Source organism: Musca vetustissima, unplaced genomic scaffold (genome assembly GCF_032173495.1).
Source record: "Musca vetustissima isolate MV318-11 ecotype Yass unplaced genomic scaffold, APGP_CSIRO_Mvet_v1 utg13007, whole genome shotgun sequence".
Classification (NCBI taxonomy): domain Eukaryota; kingdom Metazoa; phylum Arthropoda; class Insecta; order Diptera; family Muscidae; genus Musca; species Musca vetustissima.
In genome coordinates, this window is record NW_026881886.1 from 226,756 (window position 1) to 245,549 (window position 18,794).

The 18,794-nt window shown below is 34.0% G+C and overlaps 3 protein-coding genes across 3 annotated transcripts; 2 read left to right on the forward strand and 1 right to left on the reverse strand.

Annotated features, from left to right (window-relative positions):
• The first annotated feature begins 3,725 nt into the window (after positions 1-3,725).
• Positions 3,726-4,337, forward strand: LOC133327948 (uncharacterized). The gene has a single exon (XM_061536492.1). It carries the CDS (start codon positions 3,726-3,728, stop codon positions 4,335-4,337), a length of 612 nt encoding a protein of 203 aa, XP_061392476.1.
• A 263-nt stretch (positions 4,338-4,600) lies between these two features.
• LOC133327949 (dephospho-CoA kinase) lies at positions 4,601-5,455 on the reverse strand. The gene is made up of 3 exons (XM_061536493.1): positions 5,338-5,455; positions 4,976-5,267; positions 4,601-4,913 (listed from the first exon to the last, which is right to left on the reverse strand). The coding sequence occupies exons 1-3, from the start codon at positions 5,447-5,449 to the stop codon at positions 4,601-4,603; spliced, it is 717 nt and encodes a 238-aa protein (XP_061392477.1). The 5' UTR covers positions 5,450-5,455.
• Positions 5,456-6,974: 1,519 nt separating this feature from the next.
• Positions 6,975-11,452, forward strand: LOC133327923 (THO complex subunit 4). Its single transcript, XM_061536459.1, has 4 exons — positions 6,975-7,270; positions 8,496-8,694; positions 11,012-11,206; positions 11,301-11,452. The coding sequence occupies exons 1-4, from the start codon at positions 7,028-7,030 to the stop codon at positions 11,447-11,449; spliced, it is 786 nt and encodes a 261-aa protein (XP_061392443.1). The 5' UTR covers positions 6,975-7,027; the 3' UTR covers positions 11,450-11,452.
• Positions 11,453-18,794: the final 7,342 nt, after the last annotated feature.

Sequence of the window (18,794 nt, forward strand, 5' to 3'; positions counted from 1 at the left end):
TAATAAAATATATCGTTTTAAAATATTTTATTAATAAATTTTGGATACATATATCTTTGAAAGGTTTGTTATTTTGTGAAACTTTCCTTGGTGCTCGTGTTGAGCTTTCAAACAACAACATGTTTGAGCACAACAGGCAACTAACACACAAATTGATAAATAAATGTTGTACCTTCACAGTTCGTCCTCGGACGGCTCACAAGAAAGACGTAAAAAAAAATTTTAAATGAGTACTGCACGCCCACGGGCTTAAAAATAGATTTTTACAAAATGGCGGTTGTTAAGCGTTCGCTTAACTAACACGTGTGTTTTTAAATACGGATAACCTATAAATTACGAGTCGTTCAACAAAATCCAAACAGCTGCGCATGAAATTTTTAATTTTCGTAAATTTAATAGCAAAAGAAGATGCTTTTCGCTACTATGTGACTCCTTCACAGTAGAAGAGTTCACTGATACACAAGGCTTAGAAAGTCTGAACATTGTGGTCAAATTCTTAAAGAAGATCGAAGTCAACCTGCAAAACGCAAACCACCATCTATGGATAAAGTCAAGTTCGTAGCAAAGCTACATACGGATACATGGCACTAAACCTTCTATCCCTATAGAAAGTGGGCCAACCAAAATAATATATAAAAAAAAAAAAAAAAAAAAAATGTTGTACCTTTTCTCCAGATATTCTCACAACCTCACAAAATGGAGACGTCCAATTCCAAAACCGTAGTAAACCGAAATCCAAATAGGAAAAAAACTAATAAAAACCGGAAAGAACCCTGGTGGAGTAATGAGGCCAAAAAACAATTGGCCTATAGAAATCAAGCACAGTTGCGATATTACATGTCCAGAACTGATGAAGATTTTAAAGCATATATGCAGGCCGACAAAACATACAACCATTTCATAAAAGATTTGAAATTTGAATGGAAACAAAAACAACGAATACGACAGATCGAAAAAGTCAATGCTCCAAAACGGCAATATATTCCAAAACCATGGTGGTGTGAGGAAGCAACCCAACTGCTGAACGCCGAATATGAGGCAAAGGTAAAATACTATAAGTCTGGTACTTTGGATGACCTTAGAGCATTCAAGGAAGCAGGCGATGCATTTCGAAAACGTATAAATGAATTGAAATATGCCTGGAAATTGGAGCAAAGGCGGAAATTACAATTAATACCATATAATGGTACAAATAAGGTTACGATAAATGCTAATAATGAGTCAAATGCGGACAGTGATGAATCAAAGATTCAATTTTTAAGGGACCTCAATGAGGGCTTGAAGGATAATGATGAGGAAATTGCATTAAGAATTGTATCATTTAACAATAATGATCCTAATATCGTGTCAAATAACATTGAATCGAAATTGAAGTCAAATAACGAGCAAGAAATCGAATCAATTGGCATACAAGAAATAGCTCTAAATCATTATATGGAAATTGCAACACGAATGGAGTCAATTAACATCAATGATACTAAAGGCGATGTGAATAACAACAATGAGGCCAAAATGGAATCAACTGACTACCGTGAAGAATACCAAGATGATGTTCAGGAAACTAAGCCTAGAATCGAGTCAGTTAGTATCAATGAATTCGAGAGCGATTCGAATAACAAAAATGAACAAATATCTACCAACCACGAAGAATTCCATGATAATGAAAAAATAACAATCGTCTCAAATACGGAATACAACATTTCAAATCATGATAAGAAAAATCTAACACAAACAATTCACAATCATGAAAAATCACAGAATAATAGGAAAAATATAGGAAATAAAAACAAGCAGCAGGACCACGAACCTAAACCCTGGTGGTGTGAGGAAGTTACGCGCCTCTTTAATCTACGTAATGAAGCAAGACATAAATTCGAAAAGACCAAATTATATATAGATGCCTTTGAATGTATAAACGCGGAGGATGCATTTAAGAAATGTATTTCACGTAAGAAGAAGGCATGGAAACGTATGGAAGAGGAGTCGAGTCAAAAACGGACAGAATCACATGTTCCTTCGTTTGAACCTAAGCCATGGTGGAATGAAGAAGCTACACATCTTGTTGAATTGAGGAATATTGCAAGGTCGAAATATATAAAATCCCAGAATGAAGAAGATCTAAGAGTATATGAACAAGTCGAAGAGAAATTCAAAACATATATTAATCGTTTGAAATGGGATTGGAAAAAGGCACAAAAGAACCATCAGTGATTTATTTATTTAACTTAAATAAGAAACGATTTGATGTTAAATAAATAAAAAAATATTCTGATTTTATAAAACTTTGAGTGAGTGAGATCAAAGTCAATTTACAGCTTGACATTTCCACCTCCGTCAAGACTTCAGGCGCTATCGTCATGAAATACAAGGCATCATTCAATCGGACGTCAATAGATTATCGATAGCGAACACGATGAAATTCGTGCATCAAATGGCGGTTTCCGAAGCCATAAATGGCTACATATGCAATAAAGTCCTACTCCTACCTCCTCCTGCAATGAGAGGCTTCTTCCCGTTCGATTCTGCAACAACTAAGGAGGTACAGCAATGTTCTGAATTCGTATCGGGAGTGCATTGTTACGGAACCCTAAATAGGTGTTCCTCCTGCCAACAAAGCCCTCACGACACACACACACACCATCTATTGTCTATAGACTTATGGCTAAAGCCAATAGATGTTGCACAGTTTCTCCGGCTACTCTCTTTAAATCCGAATTAATATATTTTCCTTGGGAACAACTGTAGTTTAGTAAAATAGATCAGATTTTTCTGATTTTTTTTCTAGAGATAGGTATTTTTACCCTAATTATGTGGATATCTTTTTTCTGGGGGGACGTACCCGGTTATTTGGCCCGGGTATCTTTTGATCCACAATTATGAGGATATCTTTTTTCTGGGGGGCGTACCCGGTTAAAGCCACATATCGCACCATTTTGGAATGGGCAAATTGTGGTCTATAAATTGAGTCATGATTGGAGGGGGACTATAATGGACCCATGTTCGACTTTTAGGGGGTTTTTCAATAAAATCGGGGTCCAAAACCCAGTTATTTGACTGTATCTCCAAAACGGTTTGAGATAACGCCATCATATCACCACTCAATGGAAAGGTATTTTTATAACTTTTGATTCCCATCCGATCCGTAGAACCGGATGTAACCGGGTACCCGAACTTCCGGGTCAAATAACCGGTTATGTCCCCCAAGAAAAAAAGATATCACCTCAATTATGATAAAAATACATACCTCTGGAAAAAAAATTCAGAAAAATCTTATCCTTTTTACTAAACTAGAGTTAAGACTTTCCTTGATCCGTTTTGTATCAATATTTTCAGGAAACAGACAATTAATTTCCAATTCTGTGTACAATACGATATCACAGCTTATGTCAATAATAACCAAGTTATTTGCTATTAGGTGGTCTGTTCCCGTACAGCAAGAATTTACTAGATTTTACTATTTTCTTCGATATCATAAAGGAAAATTCGTTATCATAGTAAAAAGTAGTCGATTCTTGCAGTACGTGAATATACTTTTATGTCTTTGACGTGAACATACCAAGGGATACATAGATAGATTAATAACTAATCGACCATAGTAATCGTCACAAAACGATCTACATATCCCTAAGAAAAAAAAAATCACTTGGTATTTGTTGACATCATTGAAAATAAAAAATAGATTTTTTTGCAAGTACTCAATTATTTCATTCCAATCAGCGCAAAACATGGAGGCTCTCGACATTTTGGAAAAACGCATAGATACCCTGACACGTATTTTGGGTGTCCCCCAAGATGGAAATTCTTCTGGTGAATCATCAAAGGCACCAACGGAGAATATTGTCGACTCCCTAATATCGGCCAATAACATTGTTAACGAAGCCATTTCGGGCCGTGACAAAATCAAAGCAATTGTAGATCGCAGTGAAGAATTGGAAACATATTTGGATCCACATTTCCTTGAGGAAAATCAACAGGTTCGTGCCAAGGAAGTGTATCTTAATGCTGTGGCCAATGATTTGCATACACAATTTCAACAACTGGAACGTGTCAAAGAATTGGAGCCGACATTGGGGGCGGAATATTTTCGTAACATTCCCGGTGGTTGCGTGGACAAGCTAAAACAAATCAACGAAGACAATAAAGAATTTGCCCAGCAGGCGGAACTTATCGAAGAAAGTTTAATATTGGCCATGAAACGTTATGGTGAAATACAAAAGGGACTGCTGGACTCATTGGGCGCAATGAACAAACGTCTTGAGGCGGTGGAAGAACGATTGCAACAAAATAAGAAGGAAGAAATGGAAAAGGAAATACCACCAGCAGAGACAACAAATTAGTAGGGGGAAAAGTATTAATCTAATATTAAAATAAGTTTGTAAAAAAAAACAAAAAACCAATTAGAGTCATAAATAATTTATTATAATTATTATTGGATTGTGGATGCACTGCTAAAATAAAATAATTACTAATTTATAGCATATAACATCTGTTGGTATTTACTTTTTCTAACTTTTTGTCTTTGTGTACATACATATTTGGCTAGTCTGTGGCTATATTAAAAAATCCAATTATTTATTCAGTAGTATATGGAACAATTACTTTAGCTTTTAATGCTACCTAAACTTGGAAAAATGTTAAATATTTTGTTTACATAGTACAAAACAAATAGTATGGCAAACACGAAACCGAGCAGACTCAAGCGATTGCGCCAATGCTGTTTACTTTCATTCATCATATTGCAAATGCGTTGGGCTGCCGCCTGGGCATCCTCAATGGAACCATTATTGTCAATTACAAAGTGCGACTTCTCACATTTCTTTTCCAGAGGCATTTGGGAGTCGATACGTTTCTTGGCATCTTCCTCGGATAGTTCACTGCGTTCGATTAAACGTTTTAATTGTTTGTCGGGATCGCTAAAAATAATTTCCAAAGTAAAAATACTGGAAGAACACCGAAGTTCATATTTGTGGCCTACCATGTAACACAAATAATTTTATGTATAAAATCCATTAAAATGCCCGTTTCAAAGAGCAATGGCAAATCCAAGACAATCCATGCCTTCCCAGTCATAAAATGCTTAAAAACTTCTTTGAATATGGTACGATGTATCACAGGATGTGTAATTTTATTTAGTTTTCCCCTCAACTCCTTGTCATTGAAGATGGCCTTTCCCAATGCGGCACGATTAATTTCACGTGTGGGTAAGAATACCTCATCTCCAAATACTTCTTTAATTTTATGCCAGCAGGGTGTGCCAGGCTCCACAACTACAAACGCAAAAATAGTTATTAATTTAGGTCATTTCCTAATTATGATTTATTTGGTTTAGAATCTTACTTTGTCGGGCGATTTTATCGGCATCTATGACCGGAATACCATTGTCTTGAAAAACTTTGCTAACTGTGCTTTTGCCAGTTGCTATTCCACCCGTTATTGCAACTATAAACATATTTATTTTCTATACAAACTATTTTACACTTTTCCAACTTCTCCACTTAAGTAAAACTTAAAACTTTGGCCAAAGAAATACACTTAGAACACCCTATTGATAATGGAACCCACTTGAATAGTGATAACACGATATCAATTACAATGCACTTGAAATTATCGAAATCATGGCGATAATGTTTATCGAATTTAATGCTATGTTTACATTAACCGATGTACACACTATTGATCTGTTCCCGTACTGCAAGAATTGGATTCCATTCTTTTCAATGACATTAATGGTCTGTTCCCGTACAATAATCTACTATTTTGTTGCTATGATAACACTTTTTTCCTTTATGATATCAAAAAAAAAAAAAAAATAGTAAAAACTTGTAAATTCTTGCAGTACAGGAACAGACCAAAAGGAAAATTGTTATCGTTGTAAATAATTGTACATCCTACAGGATCTGGAACAGACACATAAATTTGAATCTACTATTTTTACTACAATTTTTTAATTTTTTTTTCGATATTATAAAGGAAAAATGGTTATAGTAGTACAAAATAGTAGATTCCTGCAGCACATGAACAGACCTCTTTATGAACTATATTTTATAGGTGATTTCAAACGTCAATTCCGTAGCGTATACGTCATATTTGCCATTGAAGATAGAGTGAATTTCTTGAATCTAAATGCACTTTAAGTATTATATGAACATATTTGAAAAATCGAGCTGAATTTTCGTCGTTCTTGCTCGATTTGTATTTATTTAAAGCACATTTACAATTATCGAATGACGATACCACCGATATGTGCACTGAGCCTCTGAAATGATTTTGTCTCTTTCAGATGATTTTCATTCAAGAGAAATCCGAAAATACGTATTAGAGGAAATAAAAATATTACTAATATCAAATTCCAAAAAAAAATTGCGTTAAAATATTATTTTCTTATTATAAAATTCGTGGTAACAATTATTTTCTTTTTGTGGACAAGTGAGAGAGTGTGTGTACATGCAGACAAATACCAGCTGACAGACATTCGAAATGTTCTCAACGCTTGTGTAAATAACTTTAATCAATCCCTTTGCATATATGTCAAATAAATCCTCATAAAGTAGGTTAACCCTGTCAAAAATGCTAATGTATATGCCGTTTAAGATCTCATAATTCTGTTTAATTTATTTCATGAAATCACTGTAGAGTGGCCTTCGACATATTTTCTGTTCCCGTACTGCAAGAATCTACTAATACACACTTTTTTGGATTAATTCTATTTTCATCTAAATATGTTCGTTGCAAATGTAACATAACCTCTAAAAACAACCCCTGTGAAAGTAACCGATAACAATCGATAAATAGTAATCAATAACTGCATGAGCTATCCATCCACACTGAATGCTATCCAAGCGTGTTTTTTCATTTATTTCCGACCGACCACCAACCGCGTATCAAGGTTTAGTTGTTTTACGAGTGAAATCACCGACGATCTTTATTTTTGTCCGCGGCGTAAAAGGGAATAAAAAAGACAATTTAATTAATTATTTTTCGCATATTATCGTGTACAGTTACGCAAGAAGAAAATAAATTAAACAAAATGGTGGATAAAATTGAAATGAGTTTGGACGACATTATCAAATCCAATCGTGGACAAAATAAAAAAGTTGGTGGAAATCGTGGTGGCGTTGCAGCGGCAAATAGACGCGGTGGCGGTGCAAATCAAGGGGCACGTCGTGGTGCTGGACGTCGTGCACCAATTTCTCCACGTAAACCTGGCGGCGGCGGTGCTGTTATTAAAGGCCGTGGTGCTGGCGGAATACAAAAAGCCAAATTCTCAAGGGTAAAGCTATGATGAAATTCATTAAACCAAAAAAAGTAAAAAAAAAAACACCAAGCAACGAGTTTTACAAAATGGCTCACACCTGGCTTGTTAACAAAGACAAAAATGTGAACATAATATTTGTCAAACATCGTTATCAGGAGAGGAGAGCAAGAAAGAAAAACGAGCGGAGAAAACAAACAAATACGGCTGTGGCAGATAATTCAATTGAATTTTTAAACAAATTTTTAACATTTTGTTTCCCAAAAAACACAACGGTATTCAGATTCAGAATTATGAAGAAAATTTCCATTGCGAAAAAAAGAAAATGGCCTCATAACGGGACATCATCGTAAAAATGCAAAGAATATAAAACCTAAAGAAAGATGCTAAAATACATATATAGATAAAGAGCGGGAACGGGAGAGAGAGGAAAGAGCGAATGAGCGGAGAGAACTACAACACACAAATGAATGTGGCAACACTGTCTGTACTGTGCGTGATAAATCCAAAAATGACAAATGGCATCAATCGCTGGCTGTTGTTGCTGTTTTTTTTATTTGCATCGTTTCTCCCACTTATTCGCATTTCATCAAATCAGTTTTTATTACCAAAATAATGAAAGCTAAAATAAACTACGTTTTGCCAATGCTTATCTTCAATTTCAACAACAACAACTGCTACTACTATACAACATAATTTTGTATTGACCAAACTTTGTTATTGTGTTACCACTACTACCAATCACATTTGCTACCTATTTACAATGAAAATTTCCCCCCCAAAAAATCTAAAAATCAAATCACATTTTTTGCGATATAAAATAATTTCCTTTTTTTTGAAACAACCCAAGTAAAAACTCCCCCGGCATCGATGTTGGGGGAGGTTCATTCTCTAGAATTTAGCAACGTTTTACAGCTATTTTTAGCAAAACTCGAAAAAAAAAGTCTGCTGATGATGAAGGACCAGCTTTCACATTTTTAACCATTTCCCCTCGAGTGTTATTCAAAATCAATCAATCAATCGATCTGATCTGCAACCGCTGCATTCCCTGTTTTGTCAACTCCACAAAATCAAGTTTAGTTTCTCGTACACAAACCAAGATTTTCTTCTCAAACAAAACAAAAAATAGAAACAAAATAAAAAAATCCTTTAGTACAGTAACAAAGCAATCAATCAAACAAACAAACAAAACACAAAAGTCGAACTTCTGTTGCAACTTGTACCTACTCCTACTTCACTCTAGGGCGATGTAAACAGCGCTTGGAAACATGACATGTACGATGGACCTAAACGTGGAATTTTGAAATCGTCCGACTCGGCAAAGCTGTTAGTATCAAATTTGGATTATGGCGTATCGGATTCGGATATCAAGGAGTTGTTCACCGAATTTGGACCGCTGAAGAAGGCGGCTGTACATTACGATCGTTCGGGTAGATCATTGGGTAAGTTGGTATATTCACATTTTGATGTTTTAATAAGAAATGTTGTATAATGTTTGTCTTGTAGAAAAGGAATGAAAGATTATTAGGGATGGAAGATAATATATTTTAATGAGGAAATTTGGTTCCACAGAATGAATCGTCAATGTTGAGATCTTGTGCAGAAAGATACCGTGAATGAGAATTTATCAATGATGTATGCTTTTTACAGAAGAGTTCATGCATTAAGGATGAACTCTCCTGTAGGAAAACTGATTTCGGATGAACTTGCCAATGGGAAAATTTATCGCAGATAAAATGTTGTATTTGAAAATTATTTGCGGATTAATCTTTTTGGGAAAATTCATCACGGATGAACTTTTTTAATAAAGGCATTCATTCCGGATGAACTTTTCTGTAGGAAAACTGATTTCAAGTGAACTTTTCTACGGGAAAATTTATCACAGATAAACTTTTGTATAAGGAAATCACTTGCGGATTAATCTTTTTTTAGAAATAATTCATTGCGGATGAACTTTTCTATTGGAAAATGAACTGCGGATAAACTCTCTGTATAGACAATTTTAATCATGGATGAACTTTTCTAAACAGAAATTCATCACGGATGAACTTTTCTAAACAGTAATTCATCCCGGATGATTTTTTCTGTAGGGGAATTAATTCATTCAGCTATATTTAGCAAAACTCGAAAAAAGTCTGCTGATGATGAAGGACCAGCTTTCACATTTCTAACCATTTCCCCTCGAGTGTTATTCAAAATCAATCGATCGATCTGATCTGCAACCGCTGCATTCCCTGTTTTGTCAACTCCACAAAATCAAGTTTAGTTTCTCGTACACAAACCAATATTTTCTTCTAAAACAAACAGAAATTCATCCCGGATGATTTTTTTCTGTAAGGGAATTAATTCATGGAAGAAAATTTCAATAGGACAATTCTTCCTGGATAAACTTTTGTATAGAAAAAATAATCCTGAATAAACTTCTTTATAAAAAATTCATCCTGTATGATTTTTTATTGAAAATTCATTTTTATTAAGCTTATTTGTATAGGAGAATTCATTTTGGATGAACTTTCATAAAGGAAAATTCATCCTCGATGAACTTTTCTAAAGGAAAATTTATCCTCGATGAACTTAATTAATTAATTTTAATTTCCCTACAGAAAAAATCATTCGTGATGAATTTATGTTTGGAAAAGTTCATCCGAGATGAATTTCTGTTTAGAAAAGTTCATCTGGGATGAATTTCTGTTTAGAAATGAATGAACATTACAGGAAATGGATGCACATCCATGATTAAAATTGTCTATACAGAGAGTTTACCTGCAGGTCATTGTCCAATAGAAAAGTTCATCCAGGAAGACTTTTTTCGAAAACAGATTAATCCGCATGTAATTTCATTGTCCAATAGAAAAGTTCATCCACAATGATTTTTTTTTTCGAAAAAAGATTAATCCGCATGTAATTTTATTATACAAAAGTTTAGGAAAATTCATCCCCGATGAACTTTTCTGAAGGAAATTTCATTCTCGATGAACTTTTTTTATGGACTTTGGATTTTTGTACAGGAATATTCATCACGAATGATCATGAAATAGGAAAATCCATCCTTTATCAGCTTTTGTATATGAGAATTCATTTTAGATGATTTTTTTTTTTTTTTTTTTTGATAATTCTGGAACTTTTTTTCTATAGAGAAATTAGTTTTGGATTACATTTTTCTAATGGATGAAGCTTTGTATAGATGAATGAATTATAGGTGAACTTTTGCTTGGGAAAATTCATTCTGAATTAACTTTATTATTCCTACATGAATTGTTCTATAGGAAGTTCATTCTTGATGAACTTTTCTATAGAAAATTTCTTGCTGGATGAACTTTTGTACAGGAAAATTCGTCAAAGGTTAACTTTTTTGTAGGCAAATTCATCCTGCATGAACTTTTCTATAGAAAAATTCAGCCTGGATGAACTTTTGTATAGGAAAATTAATCCGTAGGAACCATTCTATGTGAAAAGAAACTTTTTTGTGGGAAAAGTCATCAGGGACATAATTTTTCTATAGGAAAAGTCATAAATGATAAATTTTTCTATATGAAAAATCATCAATGATAGACTTCTATGGAAAATGTATTCCTTCATGGATGAATTTTTCTATATAAAAAAATTCCATCAAGGATGAAATTTTCTAAAAGAAAAATCTTAAAAACAAATTTTTATTAGGTGGTATATTTTAGGCGACATTTTTATAGGAAAGGTTTTCTAAACATTAAAGAAAATATTTTTTCAACTTTTGAAAACTAATATTTTTTTGAATTACAGGAACTGCTGATGTTGTCTTTGAAAGGCGTTCCGATGCATTGAAGGCCATCAAACAATACAATGGTGTACCGTTGGATGGCAGACCAATGAGTATACAATTTTTGACTGATGCCTCAGCAGTTACTGCTGCAACCAGAGCACCTGTACGTAACAATACCACCGGACCCAGTCCCAATAGAAGAAGACAACCTGTTGGTGGCAACCGAAGAGGTGGTGGTAAGTTAACATAACTTCATACAACCTTCCACCGAATATATTTTAAATGCTATTATTTTGTTTACTTTTTTAGCCGCTGGTGGTGGCGGTGCTCGTCGTGGTGGACCCGCAAATCGTAAAGCCGGTGGTGGTGGCAATACTCGGGCCGCCAACAAACCAACACCCACAGCTGAAGAGCTTGATGCCGAATTAGATGCCTATGTCAACGATATGAAAATATAAATTTTAGAATTATTTTTTTAGTCATTTTCTTAATTTCTTGTATTAAAAATCGAAAAGCGAAAATATTACTAAATGTTAAGGCGCGGCAGGTAACGGCGGCATCATCTTTATGTACACACAAACAAATATATATCACATAGTAATAATAATGATGGTGATGATGTCGAGACACCACAAACCCCCCAACTACCCACGCGATGAAAGACAATTGAGAGAAAAAAACGGTCCACCATCCATCAATCAATCAACCTACTCAATTATTTTTTTACTAAACAAAAATAGTAGTCAACTACGTTTTAGTTTTAATTTACTCTTCATATTATTTGTATTTGAAATAATTACAAAATAATCGTATCAAATGCAATCTTTATTTTCTTTTTTTAACTCTGCATCCTCTATATTTTTTAAGTAAACTCCTCCTCTTGACTTCGAAACAAACAAACTTAAAAAGAAATATATTTATATATTAAAAGAAAAGAGCATTTATCACACACACACATATTGGCTAATTTATGAAAAATTAGAATATATGATAATTTGAATAATACTAATAAAATACAAAACAAACTAAGTTTTATGAACTGATTTAGCCAAAACGTTTGTTGGTAAATAAAATACAATAAAAGAAAAAACAAAAAATACAAATAAAACCTAATGTAATTTAAGGAAATTATAAGAGTTGTTTTTTTTAATACGGGTTAATTTCTTCAATTTAATATCGGACATTCCATTCGTTTGATATTGAATTAAGAAATTTTCAAAATTTTGACTCATAGTGGGGAGGTACCAGAAGGAGTGGGTGGATGGGTCCCATCTTCGGACATGAACTAGGTTTGGTAAAAGTATTAAGATTTACAAAGTTTGAGTCAAATCGAAAATTCCATTATTATTATGAAATTTTCAAAATTGTAACACTTTGTGGGGAGGTACCAGAAGGAGTGGTCCTACGGGTACCATCGATTTGCGATTTACGATTTGCAATGTTTGGAGAAAATCGGGCATTCCATTTGTTTGGTGTTGAATTAACAAATTGTCAAAATTTTAAAATATTGTGGGGGAGGTACCAGATGACATGATATAGATTTGGTAAAGATATTACGATTTGCAAAGTGGAAAAAATGATATTGAATTCAAAAAAAAATTTTTGATTCTTTGTCGAAATGTTGATAGGTTTGAAGAAAATATGATTTGTAATGTTTGGATCAAATCGAACATTCTATTCGCTTGATATTGAATTAAAAAAAATGTTCGAAATGTTGATACTTTGTGGGGGAGGTGCTGGAAGAAGTGGACCGACGACGGGTCCAACCTGAGTCGATGGGTCACATCTTTGGACATGATCGAGGTTTGATACAAGTGTTACGATTTTCCATGTTTGCATCAAATCGGGTTTGTTATTGAATTAAGAAATTTTCGAAATTTTGACGTTTTGTGTGGGAGGTACCAGAAGGTGTGGGTCGATGGTTCCCATCTTCGGACATGATCTAGGTTTGATGAAAATATTACGATTTATAAAGTTTGGATCAAATCGGTCAATCCATTTGTTTGATATTGAATTAAAAATTGTTTCGAAATTTCGACTCTTTCTGGGAGGGATGCCAGAAGGATTGGAACGATGGTTCCCATCTTTGGACATGATCTAGGTTTGGTGAAAATATTACGATTTTCAAAGTTTAGATCAAGTCGGACATTCCATGCGCTTTACATTGGTTTTATAAAAACAGAAAATTTTGAACCTTTGTGAGGTTAGAAGGAGCGGTCCGAGATATTTCGATGAAACACAATATACCCCCATTACACATCAGGATGAAGTGTTGATAAAAAATGTATTCTTGAAAAAGAAAAAGTCGATCATTGCTGCTTGCAGCTTGAGAACAAAGCCCTGCATTCATTTGTTTCCTTAATGAAACAACAACACAAAGTTGGCAGATGACAACAATGTCCATTGACGAACCCAACAGTGTGATGGATGATTTTTCCAGAATTGGTAATTGTTGACAATTTGCAATTAGCGATAAGAGCGGTACTTTTTTTCGTTTTCAATTTCGTTTTATAAACAATGAAGACATTGTCGAATAAGTGTGCGGCTGATGCTACTCCTTCGAGAAATAAGCGATAACCTAGGTGTGAGGCTGGCTGTTCAAAGATAGAATTTTCGCTGACTGTTCAAAGATAGCATTTTTCACCAGAACAAGTGTTTGTCATTTAAAATATGATGGCAGGCCTAGTCTTATCGCCGGCCATAATAATTGTCATGGTCCAGGTTATGAGTTAACGGTAGTAAGAAATTTAATTGTGCAAAAAAACATTTGTTTTGTTTATTTTTTTAATTGGAATTTCCCAGAAAATAAATCACAAACAAAAAGACTTTTTACTTTTTTATTTATTTCTCTTTTAGACAATTAAAACGAGAAAAAAAACTACTCAACAAAAGTCTGCAAATAATTGGCGAAAAAAACAGCTTGAATGTTCTTGATAGATCTACAAAAATTTACATCTACTTACTTATACCCAACAAATGGGCTGCTAATTTATTATTGTGTGTATTTTTTTTTTTTTGACTTTGATGCGTATGCAAAAAACAAAATACACGTAATCCAATTAAGGTGACGACTCTGCTGCTGGCCATAAATGATTTTGAAGTACATTCGTTCATCCATCCCATTGTGGTTCACTTTGGTCGAGAATGATCGTCGAATAAAGAGAAAGAGTTAGAGAGATGCCACAAAGAGATATTATATACTATAACTGTATATATACTATACACACACATATATATATATGTAATTCATGTATGTGCAACATACTTTCACTACTCTTTCTCTGGCCATGGGCCTGAACTCTTTTCTCTCATGGTATGGCTTTTGTATAGCCATGCATGCATTTGCCGATTATCTTGTTGCTGAACTTAAAATTGTTGCAATAAAAAAAAAAAAACAATAAATCCCTCAATCTATTCAAAATGTAGAACTAATTTTTTTGCATTATTTGAAATGTTGTTGTTTTTTCATAGTAAAAAAAACAAAACTAATTGAATTGTTATTTCAATTGTTAACATGATGCCTCAGCGAGTGAGATCATAGACGCCGTAATGTCTTCATTGCATATCTCAAAATCAAATGTGATTGATTTAAAAAAAAAAAACATTTTTAACACTCTGCTGGCAGGGGGTTTGGTAAAAGTATTACAATTTGCAAAGTTTGGATCAAATCGGACATTTCATTCGTTTGATATCGAATTAAGAAAATTTCAAAATTTTAACATTTTGTGGGGGGAGGAACCAGAAGAAGTGCACCGATGGGTCCCATCTTCCAACAATGGTAAAAAATAGGTTGTACAAAGTTTGTTTCAAATCATGTTCACCTAAATTTTGTGTGGGAAGTACTAGAAGGAGTGGACCGATGGGATGAACTGGCACATCGACACATTCCACCTTTTCGTTGACTATAAAGCCACATTCGACAGCCCTATCCGTTTAGAGGTGTTTACGTTTGGCATTCCTGCAAACTTAATGCGGCTATGCAGGATAAATTTAACTGACACAAAATAAGTAGTTAAAGCCTGAAAGGACCTCTCGTAGCCCTTCAATATCGAACGAGGATTCAGACATGGTGATTGTTTGTCGGGTGACCTGTTTAACATCTTGCTGGAAAAGGTCATACGAGATGCAAAAATGAACAGAAACAGTATCAGCCTTATTCTGGATGTCAATTCCATGTGAATTTACTCGCTCTTTCCCTTCGCCTTATTCTGAACAACATTTTCCAGTGAATTTTTTCGCATTCTCGCTTTCGCCTTATTCTGAATGAAGTTCGAAAGCGAAAAAATCCGCTTTGGGGAAAAATTAGGTATTCTGAATTACAGGGAGTAGGAAATTTTGTGCGAAAATTTTCGCTAATAAATTTAAGGGGAGTTGACTACAAAAACATAAGTAATAACTATTTTTATGAAAAATATTTACACAATACTTATTCTATGACGATTTAGAATATTATAAATGATAGTAAGCAAATTTTTAACTGGAAAACAACCAATAAAATGCCATTGGAAATCCTATTGATAACGATGCATGCTGAAGCAAGTATTGCCAAGAAATGTATAAAGGTAATAAGGAATATTTAGTCGAGTTTGATTTTTAGAGGCGAAATACAGACATTTTGGGTGAGGATCTGTCTCTCAAGAAAAAATTTTAAAAATTATGGAAAACCCAAATTTGCCTGATTAGCCGCTTAACAGTGAAAAACTTAAATAAAAATTATGAAAGAACAAAAAAAATTTTTTTTTTTAAATTATCGTGTGCATGATTTGATGGAAGAAATAAAGGAGTAGGAGCAAATCATAAAATAACAGGCCATTTTAAGAATCTGGGGAAATAAATATCGAAATTAAATAAAAAGGCACACAATTAGGTAGTGAAATAATAAACTGAATTAATTAATTCAATCGCAGATTTCTTTCCATTATTCGTTGTTGTATTCTCAGTTGTAGTTGTTGCATCAAATTGCATCAAAACAATGAACAGCTGTTTCACATGCCATATTGTAGGTTGCCATATTTTTAAACTTTAATTTATTATCTTTTAATTACAAAGCATTTATACAGCAGATTATTGATATTTCACATTTTTATTGTTATATAGTTTAAATAACAATAAAAAGTAAACATTTTTAATAAAAAAATCAAGAAAATGAAATATTGAAAAATATTAGGGGAGAGGGGGGCACCTTTGAACACTTTTTGCTTTCAAGCCTTATAAAATTTTTTATTTTATAATTTTTGGTTTCATATAAATTTTAACTAATAGGTACATATGTAACCTTCAAAATGAATATACATATGACACACTATAAGCTTGATAAATATATTTTATTACTGTTTTAATGAACGAACTCAAAGTGTTCAAAACTGCCCCCCCAGGGGGGCAGCTTTGAACAGGGGTTGATATTTGTGAACGACATGGTTTTTTACAGTGTTTATGTTTAAATATGTATGTATTTTATTAATACATATCAGAAATGCATTAATTCATTAAAAAATATATAAAAAATGTTCAAAATTTAAAAAAATTAGATCAAAAGTTATTAAAACATAAAATGACTTAAAAACTAAAATTAATATGGTGAAAAATACAGTTAATTTCGTAATCTTATTAGCCCATTTGAAATTTTGAGAAATCGAAGCCAAAAGTTAAAAACTCCGCTTTTTACTCGAATTTAAAGGGCATGTTCAAAGGTGCCCCACCCATGGCATTTTACGGAAATTTAAAATAATTTTTTTTGTAATAAATATATATGACAGAAATTACATTAGTTATGTTTGAAATGATTGTTGGAATGCAAAAAATTTGTTTGACGAAAGAAAACTATCACAGAATTCTTCCTGCGCCCTTACAACCAAATGAATAAAAGTTTACAATGACACTGAGAAAACATGGTCACCCATGCACAATTTTTCGACAACTGAAAAAGCAAACCAAAGTGGTTTACGCATATAGAGAACAAGATTGCCATATACAAAAATGTGGTTGCGGGTCGGAAAAATATTAAACCAAGATTTTATGAGCGCTGTTCAAAGGTGCCCCACGTTCAAAGGTGCCCCCCTCTCCCCTACACAATTAAATTACAATGGGGCAACACACATTGCAACTTAAATTACAATATGGCCACACACATTACAACTTAAATTACAATATGGCAACACAAATCTATTTTTCAACCACCATTTTCGAAAACTCGAATCAGCATCTCGCATTTTTTGCGTCTCCCTACTCATTCAGAATAAGGCGAGAATGTGAAAGCGAAAAATTTTTTATATGCGAGATATCTCCCAGCGAATATCCAGAATAAGGCTGTATATGTCACTCGCCGACAATATCGACATAATGGGTCGAACTTTGCGAGCGGTAACAGCTACCTTTGTACAAATTGAGAAGGAGTCTGCCAAAGTGAACTGACAGTAAATGGCGAAAAGACTAAGCTGATGCAAAACGTCCAGTAGAATCGGACCAAGTTTGGAACTTGAAAACTACAGATTTGAGATAGTAAACGATTTTATATACCTCGGTACCGCCATAAACAAAACTAATAACATCAGCTTTGAAATTCGCAGGAGAATACTGTTGGCCAACAGATGCTACTATGGTCTGAGTAAGTAACTCAAAATCAAGGCCATCTCTCGCCAAACCAAACTCACACTCTACAAGACGCTGATATTGCCCGTGGTGTTGTGTGGATATGAAACATGGATACTTGGGCAAGCAGACGAGGCAGCTATTGAAGAAAAATTTGGGAGAAAAATTCTCCGGAAGATCTATGGCCCGATCTGTGTCGACGATGAATATCGTCGTCGAATGAACTATGAGTTGTACCACCTATTCTCGGACATCTGATATGGCCAGAAAGATCGAGCTGCATCGTCTACGTTGGCTAGGTCATGCTATGAGAATGGATTAGGATTCCCCACAAGCTCCAAAGGCATATAAAAGCGAGCCAAATGAAGGTGGGGAAGGCTACGAATTCGATGGAAAGATCAAATAGAAGACAACATCTCGGTATATAGTCTTTCAAATAGGATGAGATGTGCAAAAGACCGACGTTCGACTTATTAAACAACTCTTCTGTCACAAGCCAGCTAAGTAAGTATGGTCTATTAGCTATTCATCCCTAAAAGATTTGTTACTAATAGGTCATCCATACTTCTCAGTTTTCTAATCTTTTAAGCAATTAATTGTTTTAAATATTGGACCACACTGATAATTGTTGTTTTTTAATCAGAAATAGAATTAGCCGCAATTATAGCTATCAAAATATCACACACACACATACGCACGAACAAACTCACTCACTTAAATGCTGATTGAGTGACGTGTCCTACAGATTACGCCATTGTTTTATTCGCATTTTTTTAATCCAGGAAAAATGTCTTTACCCAAAAAAGCAACCATTGTACCATACAACGCGATCTTCCATTTTTCCTAATCTCTAAATTCCAAAAAAAAAACTAAAAATCACCAAACTACCTGTTGCCCTCTCTCTTTGACTACCTAACAACCAATATATTTCTCTGTGTGTATTATCGCACCACAATATGACTCTTTTGGGCTGACAGAGTGTTAACAAAACGTCATTTGTGTATGAGGATGGGGGACTCCACAAGAAAAACATAAACAAAAACATTAAAAGTCAAAGAGTGTAGTTGTGAGATATGAGACAGATATGTTTGTGTGAATCTCTCAACACAATATTGGTGTGTGTTTGTGTGTTCGTTTGTGTATGAGGGGCTAAGCCGCCTGTCTCATCACACATTATAAATACCGGCTCAATTCAGGTTCTTGCTTCAGTAATAT

Excerpts from the sequence above, each read along its gene's own strand:
- LOC133327948 (XM_061536492.1), top strand. The coding sequence starts at position 3,726 with ATGGAGGCTCTCGACATTTTGGAAAAACGCATAGATACCCTGACACGT.
- LOC133327949 (XM_061536493.1), bottom strand. The coding sequence starts at position 5,449 with ATGTTTATAGTTGCAATAACGGGTGGAATAGCAACTGGCAAAAGCACA. Across the intron at positions 5,268-5,337 it reads CGATAAAATCGCCCGACAAA|TTGTGGAGCCTGGCACACCC; the intron begins GTAAGATTCTAA and ends TTGCGTTTGTAG. Across the intron at positions 4,914-4,975 it reads AAAATTATTTGTGTTACATG|CGATCCCGACAAACAATTAA; the intron begins GTAGGCCACAAA and ends AATTATTTTTAG.
- LOC133327923 (XM_061536459.1), top strand. The coding sequence starts at position 7,028 with ATGGTGGATAAAATTGAAATGAGTTTGGACGACATTATCAAATCCAAT. Across the intron at positions 8,695-11,011 it reads TCGTTCGGGTAGATCATTGG|GAACTGCTGATGTTGTCTTT; the intron begins GTAAGTTGGTAT and ends TTTGAATTACAG. Across the intron at positions 11,207-11,300 it reads TAGAAGAAGACAACCTGTTG|CCGCTGGTGGTGGCGGTGCT; the intron begins GTGGCAACCGAA and ends TTACTTTTTTAG.